At 36.0% G+C, this 25,252-nt stretch overlaps 1 protein-coding gene across 6 annotated transcripts in view; it reads right to left on the bottom strand.

The window, feature by feature from the left end:
* Positions 1-25,252, bottom strand: part of MSH3 (mutS homolog 3) — a 183,014-nt gene that overhangs the window by 27,972 nt on the left and 129,790 nt on the right. For 5 of the 6 annotated variants that reach the window (XM_059060650.2, XM_059060649.2, XM_067031233.1 and 2 more), the window contains one exon: positions 5,650-5,807. In XM_059060650.2, coding sequence (XP_058916633.1) covers positions 5,650-5,807 — 158 coding nt within the window. Of the gene's footprint in view, positions 1-3,052; positions 3,641-5,649; positions 5,808-25,252 lie in introns of those variants that run through there. The other variant, XM_059060652.2, reaches the window with a different exon arrangement.

Here is a 25,252-nt window from a genome sequence, read left to right as displayed (position 1 = left end):
ACAGCTCTTGCGAAGATCACCAGTCATATCCATTTTGCTAAAACCACGGTGGACTTTACAGGCTTCATCTCATTCAGCCTTTCAGCACTGTGGACCACTTCCTTCCTCCTTGAAGCACTTTTCCCTGTGCTCCCATGACACTGGGATGTCCTGGTTTTCCCCTGCCTCTCTGGGTACTCCTTCTCTGTTGGTTTTTCAAGCTTATCTTCTTACTCAGCCAACTGACATGTTGGCAGTTCTAAGGCTCAGCCTTGGAACATTATCTTCTTCACTATACTTACTCTCTGCTAACATGATCTCATCCACACCCAGGATCTCACTTCCCACTTATACAAAGATGTCTCACAACAAATGTATATTGTTACCTTTCATCTCTCCCTCTGAACTCCAACTTGATATCCAACTGACTACATGACAGCTTCCCTATGGTCTCAGAGTATTGCTACCTACTACATACAAAAACCAAGTCAATACTCAGCCATAAAAAAGAACAAAATAATGCCATTTGCAGCAACATAGATGGACCTAGAGATTAGCATACTAAGTGAAATAAGTCAGACAAGGATAAGTATATGATATCACTCATATGTGGAATCTAATTTTAAAAAATGATACAAATAACTTACTTGCAAAACAGAAACAGACTCACAGATTTCAAAAACAAATTTATGGTTACCAAAGGGGAAATGAGTGGGGGAGGGATAAATTAGGAGCTTGTGATTAACATATGTACACTACTATATATAAAATAGATAACCAACAAGAACCTACTGTATAGGTCCTATTGAATATTCTGTAATAACCTACATGGGTAAAGAATCTGAAAAAGAATGGATATATGTATAACTGAATCACTTCGCTGTACACCTGAAACTTACACAACATTGTAAATCAAAAAACCAAAAATAGGGCATCCCTATTTTAACCACTGCACTGTGGCGCAGTGGTTAAGAATCCGCCTGCCAAGGCAGGAGACACGGGTTCGATCCCTGGTCCGGGAAGATCCCACATGCCACGGAGCAACTAAGCCTGTGTGCCACAACTACTGAGCCTGTGCCCTAGAGCCTTCAAGCCACAGCTACTGAAGCCCGCGCGCCTAGAGCCCATGCTCCGCAACAACAGAAGCCACCGCAATGAGAACCCGCGCACAGCAACAAAGACCCAACACAGCCGTAAATAAATAAATAAATGCATACATTTATTTTTTAAAAACCCAAAAATAAAGTCAGGATCCATGGGAAAAAAATCACTCTCTTCCAGTAAATGCTGGCATTCTCCACCCAGATGCACAAACCACTGTCATCACTGAAAATTCCATTTATCTCGGCCTCATATCCCATCTATCATCAAATCCTGTTGATTTATTTCCTGTTATTTATTACCTTTCAAATATGACTCCTTTCCATTTAAACTAACACTACAACCCAGTCCAAACTACTGATACCTCTCACCAAGGCCACCACAAGGGCCTACTGATAAGACTGTGCTGATCAACTGTGTCCTTCCTCCAAACATTCTCTGCATTTCAGCCAATGTAGATGTGATCATACCAAGCCCTGCTTAAAACCCTTCAATTGTTTCCCATGGCTCTTACACAAACTCCTAACACGGCCTACACTTTGTGTAACTTGCCCTTACCTATTGTCTTCAGCTTCATGGAGAATCTTGCTCCCCTAGAGGGCCACCCTTCAGCTGTTGTCTCACTATGGTTTTTTTTAATGTGAAAGAACATTTGCACATGCTGCTTTCTTGGTCTGAAATGCTCTTCTTTCCTTTGATTAGTTAACGCCTCCTTCAGATTACACATCACTTGCTAAAGGAAGCCTTCTCCTGACGTTCCTGACCAGATCAGGTCCCAGCACCACAGGCTGCCACAGCCTCACATACCTAGCCTTTGTAGACTTTTCACAGCTGCAAATTTTACATTTCTTTATACAGTTTTTTGGTTTATGCTGATCTTCTCCATCAGGTAAACTTCATGGGAACAGAAACTATGATTGCTTTGTATTCTGACTGCTTGTCATATGTTAGATGTCAAGTTAGTATATTATGGATGAATGAACAAATGAAAATGAATGGATAAAGATCCAAATTTGTTGAATTAATGCACTTTGTCCTTTTCCAGAAGGCTTATATTTGCTCTCACCGAATATACTTTATACAAATATTTTATATACATAGAACAGGTTCTATACATTGGTAAGAATTTTATTATACTAATATTATAAATATGTTATCATCACAAAGGTTAGTTATTGTTATTATCATTGAATTCATTCCTTGCGGCAGAAACTATTTTCTGGTTACCTCTGAATCCATTCCTGAACACCTGTCCCCTGTCTAACTCCGATATAAAAGCTGGATAAAATCAAATTCATACTTTGTTTTGCTTGTAATTATGGCCACGAGACACAGTGCTGTTTAGCGAAATGTAAGTGAAAGTTTTCTGGGAGGCTTCTGAAAAGGTACTGATTTCCCGAAAAAAGGAGAAGCTTTTGCATTCCTTTTCCCTTTTTCCTCATATGAATATCACTGTGATGTCTGGAGTCACAGCAACCATCTTGTAACTATGAGGAGAAGACAGCAAAACTGCAGAGCCACTGAAGCATCAGAAGTGGTCACCTACTTCAAGCTTCCTTGTGAAATGAGAAAAGTAAACCCTTATTTTCTTTTCTATTTCTTGTATCTAAAAACATTCCTGATATTTTGCCAACAAGATTCTCTTCCAGACAAATTACCTTACATTGCCTAAGATATTTTTTCTCTTTTTATTTTTCTCTTCTTTTTATCTTTTTTCTAATGATGAAATTTCTCTGTCACTCCTCCTAATAATGTAACCAAAATAAAATACCTAGTATTTTTTCTTAGGAAATAGAAAATTAATTATAAGTTTAAAAACTAAAGAAATATTTTTTAAATTTATTATTTTGAGTTCATTTACAAATATATGGAGATCAAAATAACATCTGTTTGGTGATATGGCATCAAATATTGGGTTGGCCAAAAAGTGTCTTCAGTTTTTAAGTAAAAAGAAGACACATTTTTCATTTTCACCAAGAACTTTATTGAACAACATATTTACTGTTTTGTTCCACTACCTTCTGCCATTTTTCAGGAAACTTCATAATTCCATCTTCCCAAAACTTTTTCTCTTTTTGAGCAAAGAACTGTTTACAGTCTTCCAGGGAATTGAAATTCTTTCCTTTAAGAGAATTTTGTAAAGACCGAAATAAATGTAAATCTGAAGGTGCAATGTCTCATGAATATGGTGGATGAATTAGAACTTCCCAGCCAAGCTTTAACAGTTTTTGCCTGGTCATCAAAGAAACATGTGGTCTTGCGTTATCCTGATGGAAGACAATGCATTTTCTGTTGACTAATTATGGACACTTTTCATAGAGTGCTGCTTTCATTCAGTTGGTCTAACTGGGAGCAGTACTTGTTGGAATTAATCGTTTGGTTTTCCAGAAGGAGCTCATAATAGAGGACTCCCTTGCAATCCCACGATGCACACAATACATCACCTTCTTTGGATGAAGACCAGCCTTTGGTGTGGTTGATGGTGGTTCATTTCACTTGCACCACGATCTCTTGCATTCCACATGATTGTACAATATTCACTTTTCATCGCCCGTCACAACTTGTTTTAAAAACAAAACATTTTCATTATGTTTCAGTAGAGAATCGGGCGCGGAAATACAGTCAAGGTTTTTTTCACTTAACTTACATGGAACCCAAACATCAAAGCGATTAACATAACCAAGCTGGTGCAAATAATTTTCAATGCTTGATTTGGATATTTTGAGTATGTCAGGTATCTCCCGAGTGGTATAACGTTGATTGTTCTCATTGAATGTCTCAATTTGATCGCTATCAACTTCTACTGGTCTACCTGACCGTGAGCACTGTCCAGCAAGAAATCTCCAGCACAAAAGTTCACAAACCACTTTTGACACATATGATCAGTCACAGCACTTTCTCCATAGATGCAAAAATCTTTTTTTTGCATTTCAGTTGCCTTTTTACCTTTCTTGAAATAATAAAGCATAATACGCTGAAAATGTTGCTTTCTTCTTCCATCATCAATACTAAAATGGCTACACAAAAATTCACCAATTTTGATTTTTTTTAAAAATGAACGCTGATATGACAGCTGTCACAATACAAACTAACAAAATTGTTTCAAATGAAGGTAAAGACAACTAAGAACTACTAGAGCCGTCTTACGGTAAAAAAGGAACAAACCTTTTAGCCAATCCAACGGAATTTAGGTTGCTTTGCTTTGTTCATTCTCTGATTAAAAACCAAGCCTTAAAGTGTTTTAATGTCTACTCAACTATATGAACCTTAGCATGTGATATATTCTGATGTGTTCAAGGGTCAATTATTAAATAAGCAGGAAAATAAATCAGACATTCTACACATACACTTTGACTATACACTATAGACTATATTTACTTTTTCCTAAAAATGTAAGTGTAAGAGATATAAATAATATTTTAAGAACTGATAAATCTGAGTAAATAGATTAAACTATGAATCCTAATTGGTGAGACCACGATATTTCACCTATATTCCTAATATGGCATGCAATTTAGGTTTATAGGTTGAGGGTAAGTCTTAGCCAGTTGCATGTTATGTCCTTAGAGCAAAAAAGAACATGAATTAAATTATCTTGGGCCAGTGCCTTTTCCAGTCTGTTGTCAGTTCCCGACCTATAAAATAAGGAGGGTAGACTAGGTTGCAGCCTGCTTTATAGAGCCTAGAAGCCAAGTCTCCAAGCATTCTACCTCTTTTTTTCTGAAATTAAGAAAAATTTTATTTTATATTGCAGTATAGTTGATTTACAATGTTGTGTTAGTTTTAGGTGTACAGCAAAGTGATTTAGTTATACATATACATATATCTATTCTTTTTCAGATTCTTTTCCCATATAGGTTATTACAGATTATTGAGTAGAGTTCCCTGTGCTGTACAGTAGGTCCTTGTTGTTTATCTATTTTATATATAGTAATGTGTATATGTTAATCCCAACCTCCTAATTTATCCCTCCCTCCACCTTTCCCCTTTGGTAACCATAAGTTTGTTTTCTAAGTCTGTAAGTCTGTTTCCATTTTGTAAATAAGTTCAGTTGTATCATTTTTTAGATTCCACATATAAGTGATATATGATATTTGTCTTTGTCTGACTTACTTCACTTAATATGATAATTTCTAGGTCCATCCATGTTGCTGCAAATAGCATTATTTCATTCTGTTTTATGGCTGAGTAATATTCCATTGTATATATGTACCACATCTTCTTTATCCATTCATCTGTCGATGGACATTTAGGTTCAAGCCTTCTACCTTTGATTAAGGCAGAGCAGATCTGCTTTTATCTGTTTAATTTTCAACTTCTACAAATAATTTCCTTTAAGAAAGAACTTGGTAACTAAAAACAAGTTGAAAATGACCAGACAAAATGACCTCCTAGGTCTCTTCTGATATTAATTTCATGATGAAATGATTTAAGTTCCTAAATTCTAAACAGCAAAATCCTATACAGCAAATCTGTTCACCTAACTATGTACATAAGAAGAAAATTCATGTGACGATGTGGGCTTGATTTATTGTCAGAAATATATTCAAATAGAACTAATGTTTTTACCTTGTGAAAATGCCATCCACAATTCCAATTGTTGCTTCCTCTGCCGGAACATAGGAGCCAATCTGAGCCATGATAGTAATCAATGCAACTTGCTTTATGTAGGAGCTCTTTCCACCCATGTTTGGTCCAGTAATTATCATTACTCTCTCTGAGTCCCCCTAGAAAATTAAAAAGCAATTTCACTTATTGTACTAGAGGGGCTTCTATGTAATAGCTACAATTTATTCCAAAATGAGAATGCATTAGGCAAAAGATTAAGGTGTGGTGTTTAAATATGTCACCCATTAAGTATCACAAAGGGAAAGAGGAACTTTTTGTCTTCAACTCGAACTGTGCTATTACAGATCAGTGAAGTCTTAGCAGCACACATGGTTGTTTCTGGACTTAAAAAAAGGAAATAACAAGAAGCAACCTAAATGAGATAAATACTATGGCTTTCTCTTTAAATAATCATCAATCTGCCTATGTCTGTTTTTTATATTACTTACGTTTAAAATCTATCAAATTCCATTTGTCCATAATAAAAGTATAGGTATTACACATCTAATAGCAGAAAGCCTTAATCTGGGTTGGTAGCACATGAAATATTTTCAGTTAAAGAGGGATAACGGCTAAAGGGATGTATAATACCAAATTCTAGATATTGGTTTTATCAGGATTTAATTACTCACTGGTATTTCACCAGAATAAGTGAAAATGAGAGAAAAGCTGCAACACTTGCAATGATTTAATTTCTAGAACTTACCTGTATTAAATAATTCTAGTACTTCCCATGTACAGACTCATCCTAAGAGAAACTGTCCAGCTGCAGCCCTCTGCAGAGGAGTTAGCCTAAGGCATCCATGTGCTATGCTATGTGGACCCACCACTCTTGGCAATACCTGCCTGGTCAAGAGTAACCAATAGGTAACTGACCAACAGCCTAAGAGGTGGCTTCACATAGGGGTCTTCTGAAACTAATCAACTAATCTCTTGGGAGCTGAAATCAAGAACCATGGAGAGGTTCAGTCAAACTGGAGGAGAGGTTGAAAAGAAACACAAAATGAGGCTACAAGGCACTGGGGACCATGAGTAAGAAGTTATGAGTAAACAAAAGGTAGGGCAGGGGAAGAAAAAATACAGAAGAGCCAAGAGGAATTAAGAAACTTCATGCAAATAATGGGGGCATTAGAGTAAAGCATTAGAAAGTCTTACTATTAAAGGTATTAAAAAGTAAACCTGTTCCGTCTCTAAACATGTCCCATATCCTTATTTTTTTTTAAACATCTTTATTGGAGTAGAATTGCTTTACAATGGTGTGTTAGTTTCTGCTTTACAACAAAGTGGATCAGTTATACATATACATATGTTCCCATATCTCTTCCCTCTTGCGTCTCCCTCCCTCCCACCCTCCCTATCCCACCCCTGTAGGTGGTCACAAACCACCTAGCTGATCTCCCTGTGCCATGCGGCTGCTTCCCACTAGCTATCCACCTCATGTCTGGTAGTGTATATATGTCTACGCCACTCTCTTACTTCATCACAACTTACCCTTCCCCCTCCCCATATCCTCAAGTCCATGCTCTAGTAGGTCTGTGTTTTATTCCTGTCCTACCCCTAGGCTCTTCATGACTTTTTTTTTTCCCTTAGATTCCATATATATGTGTTAGCATACGGTATATGTTTTTCTCCTTCTGACTTACTTCACTCTGTATGACAGACTCCAGGCCATATCCTTATTAACCATACATTTCCAGTCTCCCTAAAGCCAAGGTATACTAGAGATCTTGCTCTTCCTGTGTGATTCCTTTCTCTTAGGATTACATATGGCTTTATAATGAGCCTCATGAATCTCCATTACTTGAAGGAACTTGAGTGAATCTGTTTCTTGGAACAGAAAGAGCCTAGCACAGTAAGAGCAAAGGAAACAAACCTGGTACAAGTAGAATGATAAAACTTATGATTAAAATTTTAAAAATTCTCCTACAGATGTTAAAAAATAATAAGCCTATTATAAACAAATGAACATTTGGCATATGAAATGTTTTGAAAATTCAAATTAAATGAACAGATTTCTTTTTAAAAATTGACAGAAATTGGGCTTCCCTGGTGGCGCAGTGGTTGAGAATCCGCCTGCCGATGCAGGAGACACGGGTTCGTGCCCTGGTCCAGGAAGATCCCACATGCCGCGGAGCAACTAAGCCCGTGAGCCATGGCCGCTAGGCCTGCGCGTCCGGAGCCTGTGCTCCGCAACGGGAGAGGCCACAACAGTGAGAGGCCCGCATACCGCAAAAAAAAAAAAAAAAAAAAAATTGACAGAAATTACACAAGAAATAGAAAATCTGAATAATCCTATACCTATTAAAGAATTAAATCTGTAATTAAAAGCCCTTCCAAAAGAAAAATCCCAAACCCAGATAACTTCCCCACTGAATTCTTGCAAACATGTAAGAAAGAAATAGCACCAATCTTACAAAAACTCTTCTAGAGAAGAGAACAAGAGGGAACTCTTCCCAAATCATTTCAGAAAGCCAACATAATCTTGACATCAAAACCTGACAAGAGCATTACAAGAAAAAAAAAATACAGGTCAGTTTCATACATAAATATATAATATATGCAAGACTCCTTAATAAAATATTAATAAGACAATCCAAGGATATACAAACCATTTAGAATTTTTGAGGAATACAAGGTTGGTTTAATATTCAAAAGCCAATCAATGTAATTCACCACATTAACAGAATAAAGAAATCATATGATGCTCTCCAATGACATACACAAAGCATTTGATAAAATTCAATATCCATTCATTTAAAAAATTGCAGGAAAAGGAAATAAAAGGTATAAGAATTGGAAAGAAAATGATGAAACTGTCATTATTCCTACATAAAGGAATAATGACATACAGGAAAAACCGTGTTTCCAGAAAAATCTAAAGTAATCTATGAAAATTATTAGAATTGACAAATGAATTGAGCAAGAGCTCTGGGCATAAGTTCAGTATTCAAATGCCAACTTTATTTCTACATTTTAGCAACAAGTAATTGCAAATTTTAAAAATTTAATGATATAATTTACCATAGTATTAAAAGAAATCAAATACCTAGGAATAAACCTAAAAAAATGACCAAGACTTCTAAAGAGAAAACTACAAAACATTATTGAAAGAAATTAAAGAAGGCCTAAGTAAATTAAAGAAAGCACCATGTTCATAGAATAGAAGGCTCAATATTGTAATGCTACAATAATTAAACTAGAGTGATTCCAGCACAGACACAATTAGACCAGTGGAACAGAATACAGTCCAGAACAGACTGACATGTATACAGTTTCCTGACTTACGACAAAAGTGACACTGTAGCACAGTGGACAAAGGATGTTCCTTTTAATAACTGGTGCTCAGTCAAAAAGATATCCATATAGAAAAAATTAAAATCTTTATTTCTTAAGTTACATCACAAAAATCAATTCCAGGTGCATTATAGATTTGAAAGACAGGGAAAAACTATAAGGTTGTTAGACAATAACATATGACCTTGGAGTAGACAAAGATTTCGTAAGCTGATCATGAATCACAATTAACTGTAAAGAAAAACGTTGAAAATTAGAGTACATTAAAATTAAGAACTTTTATTCATTAAAAGATGTCATTAAGAGAATGAAAAATTATGGAATAGAAGATATATGTACTAAGTATTTCCCAAAGACTTGAATACAGTATTCATAATGAACTCCCACAAATCAAAAGAAAGACAACCTCAAGAAATATGGCTGAAAAAAAATTTTTAAATGACAAGAGAGGGACTTCCCTGGTGGTCCAGTGGTAAAGAATCCGTCCTGCAATGCAGGGGATGTGGGTTCGATCCCTGGTTGGGGAACTAAGATCCCACATGCCATGGGGCAACTAAGCTCACGCACCACAACTACTGAGCTTGTTGAGCGCCTCAACTAGAGAGCCCTGCATGCCACAAACTACACAGAGTCCACATGCTCTGGAGCCCGTGTGCCACAACTACAGAGAGAAAACGTGCAAGCCACAACTAGACAGAAGCCCACGTGCTGCAGTGCAAGATCCCTCAGGCCACAACAAAGACCTCGCAGTGCCACAACTAAAGACCCGATGCAGCCTAAATAAATGAATGAATGAATGAATGACAGAAGAAAAAACACAAATGGCCAGTAAGATGACATTCTACTTCAAATCATTAAGTAAATGTAAACCAAATCAGAGAGATCACATCACTTCACTAAATAGCTAAAGTTAAAACCAAAAACTGCCAATATTAAGCTTTGGCAAAGATGCAAAACAACTAGAATTTTTATATACTGCTACTAGGGAAGTAAATTGTACACTATTTTGGAAAACTGTTTGGCACAATCTATTAAAGCTGAAAGTAAACATATCTGAACAATTTTGCTCTTAGGTACATGTCTAACAGAAATGTATATGATGTATATTAAAAAATGTAAAAGAATGTTCACAGTAATACTTTTCATAATAGTACTAAATTGGAAGTAACTCAAATGTTTATCAATAGAACAGAAAAGTTATCATTTATACAATGAAATTCTCTATGACAATGGAAATAAACAATATGCAAAAAATATGGATGAACTGCATAAAACCAATGTTGAATCAAAGAAGCCAGACACAAAGAGTATATATTGTATGTCTCTATTAATATAAGGCTCAAAAACAAGCAAAAATAACCAAAATTATTATTCTTTGGTAAAAGAAATTAGGACAGTGATTACCTTTCAGGGGGGAAGTAGCTACTGGGAGGCCCTCTCATACTCTACAAGCGGAGCTTTTAGAATGTGTTCATTTCCATTCTATTGTTCTACTTCTCGACCTGGTTTTCGGATACTTAAATGGGTACACTTAGTGAAATTTCACTAAGCTGTACACTTATGATTTGTGCATAATTCTGCATATTTCAATAAAGGTTATTTTAAAAAGGAAATGAATATATTCTCATGAATTAATCTACCAAGCAATACAATTCCAGAAGTTAATTTTGAAATTTCTTTGATAGATTAAAAAAAACAAACAAAAAAAAAAACAAAGAAAAAAACAATTTTGAAGAACCACAATTGTGAGAGGAGACTTTGTAATAAAGCTATAGTAATTAAAAGTGCAATATTGCTTTAGGCACAGGTAAACATAGCGGTAACAGAAAGCCCAGACACAAACCTATACATGACTTGGTATTTTGCTTATTTTATAAATTAGCAAAAAAGATACCATGGTTCAATAAACAATGGTGGGACAACTGGGTATCCATATGATAACAGAGTTAGGCTTGAATCTCAGAGTCCCTAAATCGAATCTAGATGGATGAAAGAAAGAAATGTGAAAAGCAAATCTTAAACTTTTAGAAGAAAACATGGGAGAACGACTTAATGTCATGAAGGTAGAGAATGATTTACTGAACAAGATAGGAAGAGCAACACAAAAATATAAATCATACAGGACAAGACTAATACATTTGATTGAATTTTTAAAACTGCTGTTAAAAGCAGTCATCAAACACAAAATGAAAAGGCATATAACAAAGAAGTAGTATTCCTACTTAATAATAATACCAAAACAGTGGAAAAATGGGCAAAGGACATGAATATGACATTTATAGAAAAAAGAAACATGAAAGGCCAAAACCATGTTAATCAGGGAAAGGAAAATGAAATCAGCAGTATTTTTCAAGGGACCTATTCCCTACATTCATATGAAAAAATAAAGAAATATCCATAGTGAAAATTTTTGAAGGAATAATTTTAAGAAATAACTTTTTACATTCATCATACCATCAAAAAGTTTAAAAGTCTGTTTACATAGCATGTTGGCAAGAATGTGGACAGCAATTTGGAAATGTTTACTGACGTTAAAGAGTCCATATACTGGTACATATGACACAGCAATTCCTCTTTTAGAAATCTAGGAAAATGCACAAGTGCTCAAAAAGACATTTATAAAGCTGTTCACTCTAATACTGTTTGTATATGTAACAGACAAAAAATAGAAATTGTCTATCACTAGGAAAATGAAAAGATCTACTTTGTACAATTATTAAAACAATTATTTACAAGGCAGAATACAATAAGATAGGTCCAGTGGCACATATTTATATAAATTTTAAGTATATACAAAAATATTTATATATATTAAGATACATCTATATCAAAGAATAAAAGCCATGCATAAGGATAATAAATAACATCAGGATAATGGTTGCCAATGACGGTAGGAGGTAAAGAGGGAGGAAAAGAGATGGCAGTTAATTACATATGACCTTAGCTATATGTATGTGTGATGAATTGGGAGATTGGGATTGATGTATATACACTAATATGCATAAAATGGATAACTAATAAGAACCTGCTCTATAAAAAAATAAATAAAATAAAATTCAAAAAAAAGTTATGACCTGCATAGCAACAAAGGAATACTTAGTAATAAATATGATAAAGATGTAAAAAAACCTTTATGAAAATAATTTTTTACTTTTCTTGAGAGGACTTAAAGAAAACCAAAATAAGTATATACTACATTCATAGAGGAACAAATTTATATGCCACATCTATATCATAAAGATGCCAATTTTCTCCCAAAGTGATCCCTAGGGTCAATGCAATTCCAATAAAAATCTCAATTTTCTCCCCCCAAAGAACTAGTTAAGTTGACTCTAAAATGAAATGGAGGAGCAAATGCTAAGGAAAACTCAAGATGTTCTATTAGAAGAATAGGTGGAGAGATGTAAAACATTATTTAAATGCTATAGTAAATAAAACTGTGTGATTTTGGCTTAGGAACCAAAAACAAAACAACAACAACCAAAAAACTGACCAGTGAAAAATAAGAGTCCAAAACAGTTCCATGAAAATATGAAAAGTTAATATATGACAGAAATAATTTTGCAGATTAATGGAAAAGAATGGATTATTTGAAAACAGATGTAGGACAACTGATTATATAGAAAGATATGAGATTGGAATCCCACCTCACACAAGATATAAAAATAGATTTTAGGTTGATTCATTAAGGACCTAAACCTGAAAAGTAAAACTTAAGAAATTATTGATGAATACTTTATAAAGTTTATAAAGATTGGTCAAAAAGATTAATATATAACCCAAGTTTATAAAGTATATAGAACTCACATTTCAAAAAGTCATTTGCACTCTCTGTAAAACTAATCAGGAATATGTGACTGCCTTTCCTCTCTAGTTCCCAAGATGACATAGCAAGTACATACATGATCAAGGAATTTCACCTATCTAATGTGTTTATGTATCTTTTAGTGAGGATCATATGTTATTTGAGGCACCACACATCGAAGGGTTCCAGATATGAAAGATACATTAAATCTATCTGGAAGACCAGTTTGGATGAGTAAGCATTCTAACAGAATAGCCAGAAGCCAAAAGTTGGCAAAAAACCACTACACACTCTGGAGCTTACTGAAGTTACTAGTAATGTACCCAACAGGACTGGCCTAGACAGTGCCCAAACCTGTGGTAGCATCAAGCAAGATGCCATGAACAGAGCAAGTTCTCAAGAAACCACACATGGATGGGTAGATGGATGGATGGATGGATGAATGACAGGGAATAAAAGCTGAAGTACTGCACCAAAGGGACTGTTTCTGGATAGCATCTATTACTCTGAAGAACCTTTGGAGAGGCTAGAATTTCATTCTTTAAAGTTTTTACCTTAGTATTGGCAATGTCTGTATAGCATATCATAAGATCTTAGTATTGTGTACTAAGAGTCAAAACACTGAATTTAAATCAGTAAGTTTTAAGATAGCTAATTAAGTTCCACATTTAATGCCATATTCTGTGGGAGAAAAAAAGAGGTAAAGATTAAAAAAATAAAAGGTAAACTTTGAGGTATCATAAGAAAATCATAGACAACAAGTGCCAGGCACTGTGCTCAAGATTTTATATTCATCATCTCATCCAGTTCTCACAACAGTCTCATGGGGTAATACTAGTATCGCTGTATTTTCATGTTACAGGTGAGGAAAGAAAGGCTTGGAGAAGCTACCTATTACTTTCCCCAGTAATGCGGAGCTACTAAATAGTAGAACTAGGATGCTAAGTGAAGACCACCCTGACAGATGTCTCAAAGGGAACCCCTAACTCAATCACAAGAAATCAGTCACTACTAAATAGGAGTGCTGCTGTAGCTCAAAGCCAGAATCTTTGGATTTCTCACTGGGTAAACTACAGTGATGATCAGTCAGAATATCCCTGAAGTCAGGAAATGCATACCAGAAAAAAAAAAAGCTAAAATTGTTCAATGTTAATTTCCAAGACTTGAGTATCACCTAATTTTCTGCAAAAACCGCTTTCTTCCTTGACAAGTACAGATGTTGACATCTATCCTTTAAAAAGAATCATGGTAGAACTATTTTTATAATAGCTGCAAACTGCTGAAAAAGTTCAACAGTTTCAAAGTGTTTTATTCCCTGAAAACGTCAATCAATGGCACGTTACAGTAGGAGACTCCTCAGTGAAAGCTTCGTCCAGACAAGCTCTCAGCCAAATCCCTGCACTTTTAATCCAAGGCGAACTCCAAACAGAAAGGGGGAGAATTAGGCTGGAGAGAAGTACAGGCTGTATGCTGAGATACCAAGATAAAAGTCCAAATCCTTCCAACATCTACATGCTTTCCAATTTACGTTCCACTGAGAGCTAGTTGTTACTTTGCCCAACCCCTTCATTTTATAGATGAAGAAATCAAGACCCAGCGAGTATGGTGGCCTATCTGAGATGACAGTAAACTAACAGCAGAGCAGGATTTGAATTTACATCTCCCATCACAGTCAGGCAATTTCCCACTACACTCATGTACCAAAAAGTAGTACATGATAAGAATTTCTTTAAAAAAGGAACAGAGAAAGTGCTAGAATAGAAAGAAATTATTTCTGGCCACAGTGATGGGGAAGGCTCTAAGGAGGCAGTAGCATATTTTGGGTCTTGAAGGCTGAGTAGTTTAATAACTGGAGATGAGTAAGAGATAGGAAAAGAGAAGAGGAACATTCTGCACAGGTCAGAACACTTTAAAAAGCAGTTATCCTTGACAGGCAAATTCATGAAGTGTTCCTTATTTTTAATCTATGATGAAGGAGGCAAGAATATACAATGGAGAAAAGACAGTCTCTTCAATAAATAGTGTTGAGAAAACTGAACAGCTACGTGTAAAAGAAAAAAATGAAATTAGAACATTCTCTAACACCATACACAAAATAAACTCAAAATGGATTAAAGACCTAAATGTAAGACCAGATACTATAAAACTCTTAGAGGAAAACACAGGTAGAACACTCTCTGACATAAATTGCAGCAAGATCTTTTTTGATCCACCTCTGAGTGAATGAAATTAAAAACAAAAATAAATGAATGGGACCTAATAAAAGCTTTTGCACAGCAAAGGAAATCATCAACAAAACGAAAAGAAAATGTAGAGAATGGGAGAAAATATTTGCAAACGAAGCGACCAACAAGGGATTTATCTCCAAAACATACAAAGAGCTCATGCAGCTCAATATTAAAAAAAAAACCAATCAAAAAGTGGGTGGAAGATCTAAACAGACATTTCTCCAAAGAAGACATACAGATGGCCAAGAGGCACATGAAAAGATGCTCAACATCACTAATTATTAGAGAAATGCAAATCAAAACTACAATGAGGTATCACTTCACACTGGTCAGAATGACCATCATCAAAAAATCTACAAACAAGAAAATGAAAGAGAAAAAAAAAATCTACAAACTGTAAATGCTGGAGAGAGTGTGGAGAAAAAGGAACCCCCTTGCACTGTTGGTGAGAATGTATATTGATACAGCCACTATGGAGAACAGTATGGAGGTTCCTTAAAAAACTAAAAATAGAGCTACCATATGATCCAGCAATCCCATTCCTGGGCATATATCCAGAGGAAACCATAATTGAAAAGGATGCATGCGCTCCAATGTTCATTGCAGCACCATTTACAATAGCCAGGACATGGAAGCAACCTAAATGTCCATAAATAGAGGAATGGATAAAGAAGATGTGGTACATACACACAATGGAATATTACTCAGCCATAAAAAGGAAAGAAATTGGGTCATTTGTAGAGATGTGGATGGACCTAGAGACTGTCAGAGTGAAGTAAGTCAGAAAGAGAAAAACAAATATCGTATGATATCACTTATATGTGGAATCTTCAGAAATGGTACAAATGAACCTATTTTCAAAACAGAAGTTCAAAACAGAAGTTGAGTCACAGATGTAGAAAATAAACTTGTGGTTCCCAGTGGGGGGAAGGGGGGTGATAAACTGGGAGATTGGGATTGACATATACACGCTACTATGTATAGAATAGATAAATAATAATAATAATAATAAGAAGAAGAAGAACCTAGCACAGGGAACTCTATTCAATTCTCTGAAAGGACCTGTATGGAAACAGAATCTAAAAGAGTGGATATATGTGTATGTATAACTGACTCACTTTGCTGTACAACAGAAACTAACACAACATTAGTTAATCCACTATACACCAATGAAAATAATTTTAAAAAGAGTTTTAAAAAGATCTGTTGATTTAGAAGAAAAAAAAAAAGCAGTTTATCCAGGAAGAAAGGAGCATGAGAAGACAGAAGTGATAGAAAATAATATTCAAATGCCATTAATATTTCCTCCAATCATTAACAATATATGATGATCATGCTATGTGAAAAACACATTTATAGTGATTCTCACTGAGGATAAACTGGAGACTGGCAGAAAGACACTTGTATAACCAAAGCTGTAAGATACACAGAATCAAAAAAAAGGATACAAATGAACTTATTTACAAAATAGAAATAGACTCATAGATGCAGAAAACAAACTTATGGTTCCAAAGGGGAAGGGGTGGTGGGGATAAATTGGGAATTTGGGATTAACAGATACACATTACTATATATAAAATACATAAAAAACAAGGAACTACTGTATAGCACAGGGAACTATTTTCAGTATCTTCTAATAACCTATTACAAAAAATAATCCAAAAAATAATCTATATACATATACGTATATATATAACTGAATCACTTTGCTGTATACCTGAAGCACTGTAAATCAACTACACTTCAATAAAAAATATTTTTTTAAACAAGAATAAATAAATAAAAAGTAAGATCCACAAAGAATCAGGTAGGAAGGGAAGAGAAGCGATCCGGTCAGGACCTATTCCCCTGGGAAAGGACATAGACGAGAAGGGGGATCCTCCCTGGGGAGTGAGCGGTTCAGGCCACATATTGGGTGCCCCAGCCCTGGGTCCAACACGGGGAAGAAGAGTCCCCTTAGCTGGTTAGAAAGCCAGTGGGACTAACAGGAAGGCTGAAAGAAATCTAGACAACGTTCATGAAGAGTGCACACAAACTTCCTTACTCTTGAAACAAGGTGCAGAAAGTAAATTGAAACTACACTGGACTCTGGAAGGTTTCCTGCGACCACTCCAGCACATGCCCTAGTCTGAACCAAGCACCCGCTCAGGCCCCACCTGCTTTGTGATACAGCTCCATGCTAGGGCGAGTGCTGCTGCAGCTGAGGAGAATGCTCAGTTGCAAGAGACTGCCAGCCCAGACCCAGAATGGCATCGGAATGGGGTAAGAGCAGCCATTACTGGCGCTGACAGAAACAGCACATCAGAAGTGGTCCTGGGCTTTCACTGTGGCCAGGACCACCACAGCCCATGCCCAGATCTAGGCCAAGTGCCCACAATGGCCCCGCCTTCTCTACGGTGCAGTTTCACACTAGGGTGAGAGCTGCAGCAGCTGAGGGGAGTACTCAGTTGTGAAGCAAAAAGGCGGCTCAGACTGGGAACAGCATCTGAACAGGGCAGGGGCACCCATTACTGGCACTTACAGAGGCAGCACATCAGAAGCAGTCTCAGGATCTGATGGTGGCTGAGGCCAACAGCCTGCACCCAGACTCTCTTGCTCCAGCACTGCTCCCTTCTGGGGTGAGGGTACTGGTGCTGGGAGTGGGGAGAGCAAGAGCACACACTTTGAGGGAATGGAGCCAGCTTGGATCCAACTCTCAGGGCTTCTGCTCCAGCACCTTGGGACCTGCCCCTGCCCCCAATAGGGTTGTGTTGGCCATGGAGCAGAGGAGAAGCTCCAGTTCTCACCTGGCTCTGGCCCTGGCCCTCCACCTCCAATCCCATCACCTACCAAGGTGATGGCTTCTAGCATACCCTGGGGAGAGATGTGACTCATGCTCATGTGAGATCTAGCTCTCCCACCAAAGGCACTGGGCACATTCAGACTATATAAGGTCACTCCTACACAAGGATACCCCTTCAAGACCACAACAGCTAACTGTTTCACCTAATTTCACACAGACAGAGAAAGTTAAGTAAAATAATAAGACAAAGGGATTTGTTTCAATCAAAAGAACAAGAGAAAACCTCTGAAAAAACAACTAAGGAAGCAGAAATAAGTAATTTGCCAGATAAAGGGTTTAAAGCATTAGTACTAAGCATGCTAACTGAATTAGGGAAAAGAATAGAGGAACACAGTGTGAATTGTAACAAGGACCAAGAAAGTATAAAAAAGAACCAGTCAGAACTTAAGAATAACTGAAATGAAAAACATACTAGAAGAAATTAATAGCAGACTAGGTGATACAGAAGAATGCACAAATGATTTGGAAGATAGAATAATGGAAATCACCCAATCAAAAGAGCAAAAAGAAAAACAAATTTAAAAAATGAGAACAGTTTAAGGGACTTCTAAGACAACATCAAGCGAACCAACATTTGCATTATAGGGGTCCCAGAAGGAGAAGAGAGAGAAAAAGGGGTCAAAAATATATTTGATCAAATTATGGCTGAAAAATTCCTGAACCTGAAGAATGAAAGAGATGATTCAGGTATAGGAAGCACAGAGAGTCCCAAACAAGATGAACCCAAATAGACCCACACTAAGATATACCATAATTAAAATGGCAAAAGTTAAAGAGAATTCTAAAGTCATCAAGAGAAAAAGTCATATATAAGGGAACCCCCATAAGGTTATCAGCTGATTTTTCTGCAGAAAGTTTGCAGGTCAGAAGGGAGTGGTATGATATTTTTAAAGTGCTGAAAAAGAAAAAGCTGCAAACTAGGATAACCTACCTAGCAAGATTATCATTTAGAACTGAAGGAGAGATAAAGAACTTCTCAGACAAGCAAAAACTAAGAGTTTATCAATGCTAAACCTACCCTAAAAGAACTGTTAAAAGGTCTTTGCTAAGTGGAAGAGACTATAACATGAAGTAAGTATCTATAGAAAAGGAAAATCCCACTAGTAAAGGCAAATATATAGTAAAAGCTGAGGATCAACCACTTAAATAAGTTTGTATGAGATTAAAAGACAAAAAATTGTAAAAGGAACTATAACTACAATGAACAACCATAAAGGGGTAAACATGAAAATGTAAAATATGACATCAAAAACACAAAATGTGGGAGAGGGGATATATAGCTGTTAGCCTAACTGATGCCATCTTGGGCCCTTAGAGTCTCTCTTGTCCTTCCACTGACGCTACCCAGGACTGTACTATGCAGTAAATCACTTCTCTGTCATTAAAAGCTTTGAGTTAACAGATACTGTTTAATAATAATTAGGATCAGGTGGCCTCTATGCTCTGTTAGTCCCCAAACAATGATGAAAACCTTCACTGATGTATTCCTACTGCCCACAAGACTAGTTACCCATTCATAAATTTAATTTAGGAATGCATATTCTGTTTCCAAGCACCTATCCCCCACACCCTAGGTCAATTACAAAATTGTCCCAATGGCCCCTCGGCAGTGCAGACTGCACCTACGAATGCCTCCGTATCATTGTCTCCTCAATCCCAATCGCACCCTGTGAGTAAGTTACCCTATAATAAACTGACCCATTGATTATATGGGGCTGCCTGCCTCATCGTTTGGTCTCAAGATGCCTTCTCAGTTTGGTGGAACTTTTCATTACCACTGTCCTCTAACGGGGGAGTAAAAAATTGTTCAAACACATCTTTTAGAATGTGTTTGAAATTAAATGACTACCAATTTAAAACTAGTAGATACAGTTATAGGTCAACATAAATAAACCCCAAGGTAACCACAAATCAAAAACCTACAATAAATAAACAAAAACTAGAGAGAAAAGAACACAAGCATACCACTAAAGAAAAATCATCAAGCCAAAAGGGAAGCAACTAAAATAATAATAAAAGAACAGAGAAGAACTACAAAAACAACCAGAAAACAAGTAACAAAATGGCAATGCCAATAAGTACATACCTATCAATAATCACTTTAAATGTCAATGAACTAAATGCTCCAGTCAAAAGACATAGTGTGGCTACTGAGATTTTTTTTAAAAAGGACCCATCTATATGCTGCCTACAGGAGACTTACTTCAGAGCTAAAGAAACACACAGACTGAAAGTCAGGGTGGGATGAAGGTATTTCATGCACATTAAACAAGAAAGTGGAGGTAGCAACATTTATATCAGACAAAATAGACTCTAAAACAATGTCTATAACAAAAGACAAAAAAAAGGGCATTATATAGTCATAAAGGAATCAATACAAGAAGAGGCTATAACACTCACTAACATATATGAACCTAACAGAGGAGCACCTAAGTATATAAAGCAAATACTAACAGACATAAAAGGAGAAATTGACAATAATATAATAGTAGGGAACTTTAATACCCACTTACATCAATGCACAGGTCATTCAGACAGAAAATCAATTAGGAAACAGTGGTCTCCAATGACACATTAGACCAGCTGGGCTTAATATCTACAGGACATTCTATGCAAAAACAGTAGAATACACATTCTTTTCAACTGCACATGGGATGTTCTCATGCTAGGCCATAAAATAAGCCTCAACAAACTTAAGAGGGTAGAAATTATATCAAGCATTTCTCAAGCACAACCATATGAAACTAAAAATCATTTATAGAAAGAAAAATGGGAAAAACACAAACACACAGAGACTAAACAACATGCTACTAAGATACCAATGGGTCAATGAAGGAATCAAAGAGGTAATCAGAAAATACCTTGAGACAAATGAAAATGGAAATGCAACACTCCAAAATCTATAGGATGTAGCAAGAGCAGCTACATGTATGTTTATGGCAATACACACCTACCTCAAGAAACAAGAAAAATATTACATAAACAAGCTAACCTATCATCTAAAGTAATTAGAAAAAGAAGAACAAAGGTCAAAGTCAGAAAAAGGAAGGAAATAATACAGATCAGAGAGGAAATGAATAAAACAGAGACAACCACCCTCCCCAAAATAGAAAAGATCAATGAAACTAAGAGCTGATTTTTTGAAAAGATAAAAAAAATTGATAAACCTCATTAAGGAAAAAAAAAGAGAGAAGGCCCAAATAAATAAGAAAGAAGAGAAATAATAATAGATATCACAGAGATACAAAAAAAGCATAGGAGAATACTATGAACTGTTATATGCCAACAAAATGGACAACCTAGAAGAAATGGACAAATTTCTAGAAAGAGACAACCTTCCAAAACTGAAACAGGAAGAAATCTGAACAAATGGTCACTAGTATTGAAACCGAACATACAATTACTGGTAGTGAAACTGAATTTGTAATTAAAAAAACCTCTCAGTGAACAAAAGTCCAGACCAGATGGCTTCAAAGGGGAATTCTACCAAACATACACAGAAGAGCAAATACCTATCCTTCTCAAACTATTCCAAAAAAAACTGAAGATGACAGAACACTCCCAAATTCATTCTATGAGGCCACAATTACCCTGATACCAAAACCAAAGACACTACAAAAAAAGAAAAGAAAATTATAGGCCAATATCTAAGATGAATATAAATGCAAAAATCCTCAATAAAGTATTAGCAAACCAAATCCAACAATATATAAAATGGGTCATATACCATGATCAAGTTGGATTTATTTCAGGGGCCTAAGGATGACTCAATATTCACAAAATCAATGTGATATACCACATTAACAAAAGAAAGGATAAAAATCACATGATCATTTCAATAGACACAGAAAAAGCGTTTGACAAAATCCATTCATGATAAAAACTCTCAAAGTAGGTATATAGGGAACATATCTCAACATAATAAAGGCCATATATAAAATAAACCCACAGCTAACATTATATTCAACAGTGAAAAGCTAAAAGCTTCCCCTCTAAAATCAGGAACAAGACAAGGATGCCGACTCTCACCACTTCTATTTAACATAATATTGGAAGACCAAGCCACAGCAATCACACAAGAAAAACAAATAAAAGGCATCCAAATTGGAAGAAAATACGTAAAACTGTCACTATTTGCAGATGACATAATACTATATATAGAAAACCCTAAAGTCTCCACCAAAAAAACTATTAAAACTAATAAATGAGGGCTTCCCTGGTGGCGCAGTGGTTGAGAATCCGCCTGCCAATGCAGGAGACACGGGTTCGTGCCCTGGTCCGGGAAGATCCCACATGCCGCGGAGCAACTAAGCCCGTGAGCCATGGCCGCTAGGCCTGCGCATCCGGAGCCTGTGCTCCGCAATGGGAGAGGCCACAACAGTGAGAGGCCTGCATACCGCAAAAAAAAAAAAAAAAAAAAACTAATAAATGAATTCAGTAAAGTTGCAAGATACAAGACTAATATACAAAAATCAGTTGCTTTTCTATACATTAGTAGTGAATTATCAGAAAGAGAAAAGCAAGAAAACAATCCATTTAACATCACATCAAAAAGAAAAAAATACCTAGGAATAAACCTAACCAAGGAAGTGAAAGACCTATACTCTGAAATCTATAAAACATTAATGAAGGAAAATGAAGGTGATACAAAGAAATGGAAAGATATCCTGTGTTCATGGACTGGAAAAAATATTGTTAAAATGTCCATAATACCCAAAGCAATCTGCAGATTTAACGTAATTCCTATCAAAATACCCATGACATTTTTCACAGAACTAGAACAAATAATGTTAACATTTATATGGAACCATAAAAGACCCCTAGTTGCCAAAGCAATCTTGACAAAAGAGAACAAAGCTGGAGGTATCGCCCTCCCAGACTTCAGACAATACTACAAAGCTACAGTAATCAACACAGCATGACACTGGCACAAAATCAGACACAAAGATCAATGGAACAGAGTGTAGAGCACTGAAATAAACCCACACACTAATGATCAATTAATTTACAACAAAGGAGACAAGAATATACAATGGAGAAAAGACAATCTCTTCAATAGGTAGTGCTGGGAAAACTGAACAACTACATTTAAAAGAATGAAATTGTAACATTTTATGACAACATATATAAAAATAAACTCAAAATGGATTAAAGATCTGAAACCATAAAACTCCATAAATCATAGCAGTATTTTTGGGGATCAATTTCCTAAGGCAAAAGAAACAAAAGCAAAAAGAAACAAATGGGACCTAATTAAACCTAAAAGCTTTTGCACAGAACAGAAAACCATCAACAAAACAAAAAGACAACCTACTGAATGGGAGAAAATATTTACAAATGATATGACCAATAAGGAATTAATATACAAAATATATAAACAACTCAGCATCAAAAACACAAACAACTGGATTAAAAAATGGGCAGAAGACCTGAATAGACAGTTTTCCAAAGAAGATATACAGATGGCCAACAGGCACATGAAAAGATGCTCAACATCACTAATCATTAGAGAAATGCAAATCAAAACCACAATGAGATATCACTTCACAGCTGTCAGAATGGCTATCATCAAAAAGTCTACAAATAAAAAATATTGGTGAGGATGTTGAAAAAGGCAACCCATTTACACTGTTGGTGGGAGTGTAAATTGGTGTAGTCACTATGGAAAATAGTATGGAGCTTCCTCAAAAAACTAAAAGTAAATCTACCATATAATCCAGCAATTCCACTGCTGGGTATGCATCTGAAGAAAACAAAAAACACTAATTTGAAAAGATACATGCACCACAATGTTCATAGCAGCATTATTTACAATAGCCAAGATATGGAAGCGACCTAAGTGTCCATCAACAGATGAATGGATAAAGAAGATGTGGTGTATATATATATATATATATATACATATATATATGTATATATATATATATACATATATATATGGAATATATAAATGGAATAATACTAAGCCATAAAAAAGAATGAAAGTCTGCCATTTGTAACAATGTGGATGGACCTAGAGAGTATTACACTTAGTGAAATAAGTCAGACAGAGAAAGACAAATATTTTATGTTATCACTTACATGTGGAATCTAAAAAGTAAAGCAAACAAAGGAATATAACAGAATAGAAATTGACTCACAGATATAGAGAACAAACTCGTAGTTACCAGTGGGGAGAGGGAACAGGGGAATGGCAAGATAGGTGCAGGGAATTAAGAGATACAAATTACTATGTGTAAAATAAATAAGCTACAAGGCTATATTGTATAGCACTGGGAAATATAGCTATTATTTTGTAACAACTTTAAATGGAGAATAATCTATAAAAATATTGAATCAATATATTGTACACCTGAAATTAATATAATTCTGTAAGTCAACTATACTTCAATTGAAAAGAAAACACATTTATAGCAGAATCATGAGAATAATCTAGCCATAGAGTTAAATTAAGCTTACAACTCAAACATACTTTATGGTATGCATTATTGTTGTTCTGCTTTGTCATTAGGTACAAAGTCAACAGGGTATGCACATTATTGTAATCACTCTTACTTTTAACATTTATATAGACAAAACAAGCATTTCTGGGAGAAGAGAGGAAATGAAAAGTTTGTGGTCTTTGCTCTCCTCCCACACTACCTCAACTTGACTAGTTTCAAGTATCATTCTTGTAACAAATATGTGAGCTCCTATTATGTGCCCACATGGTAGTAGGTTCTAAGGCACCTTCTTGATCTCAGGATAAGGGACTGTGACCAGGATTCTAGTGTCCATCCTGCCCCACTCTAGAATACTTGGGCTGTGGATTTCCCTTGGGTTACAGAGATCCACAGGGTTCGAGCACTTCCTGGGAATCTTCCTGCTGTGCGTATTTGACTCATTTTCCTCCCTCTTACAAATTTAGAAGCCACCAACCACACTTTTCCCTTTCTCCCTCCCCAAAAGGTAAATTTATATTATTTATATTAAAAAACCCCCAAAACTATGAACGAACTAAAAACTCCACCTTGGACTGCTATAAAAAAATCCATCCATTACGAAGTCATTTGGTTTAAAAAGCAAACAATCCTGAGACTGCTGTGGATTATGCTGGCTTTTCCCAAGCAGTACTGAGACAGGCTGGGACCTGGGACCCTTTGCTGCAGTGCTTGTACCTGGACAAACATCTCCTCGAGAAACAAAATACAAAGAAACTATATGAGACTAAAAACAACTGCATGCACGCACAGTTGGGGCAAATTTTGGACAACAACATACAAAGAGACCAAAAACCGAACTGCCACTTCTGAAGAGCCGGGAGCAAAAGCAGGGTACTGAGCATGCCCCCTGCATACAGCACCACCAAAGGGGTGGCGAACCCCCTAAGACACTCTCCAGTCCATCCCCTGGACA

The sequence above is a fragment of the Kogia breviceps genome, chromosome 4 (genome assembly GCF_026419965.1).
Source record: "Kogia breviceps isolate mKogBre1 chromosome 4, mKogBre1 haplotype 1, whole genome shotgun sequence".
NCBI lineage: Eukaryota > Metazoa > Chordata > Mammalia > Artiodactyla > Physeteridae > Kogia > Kogia breviceps.
This window is presented reverse-complemented; position numbering and strand designations above follow the sequence as displayed.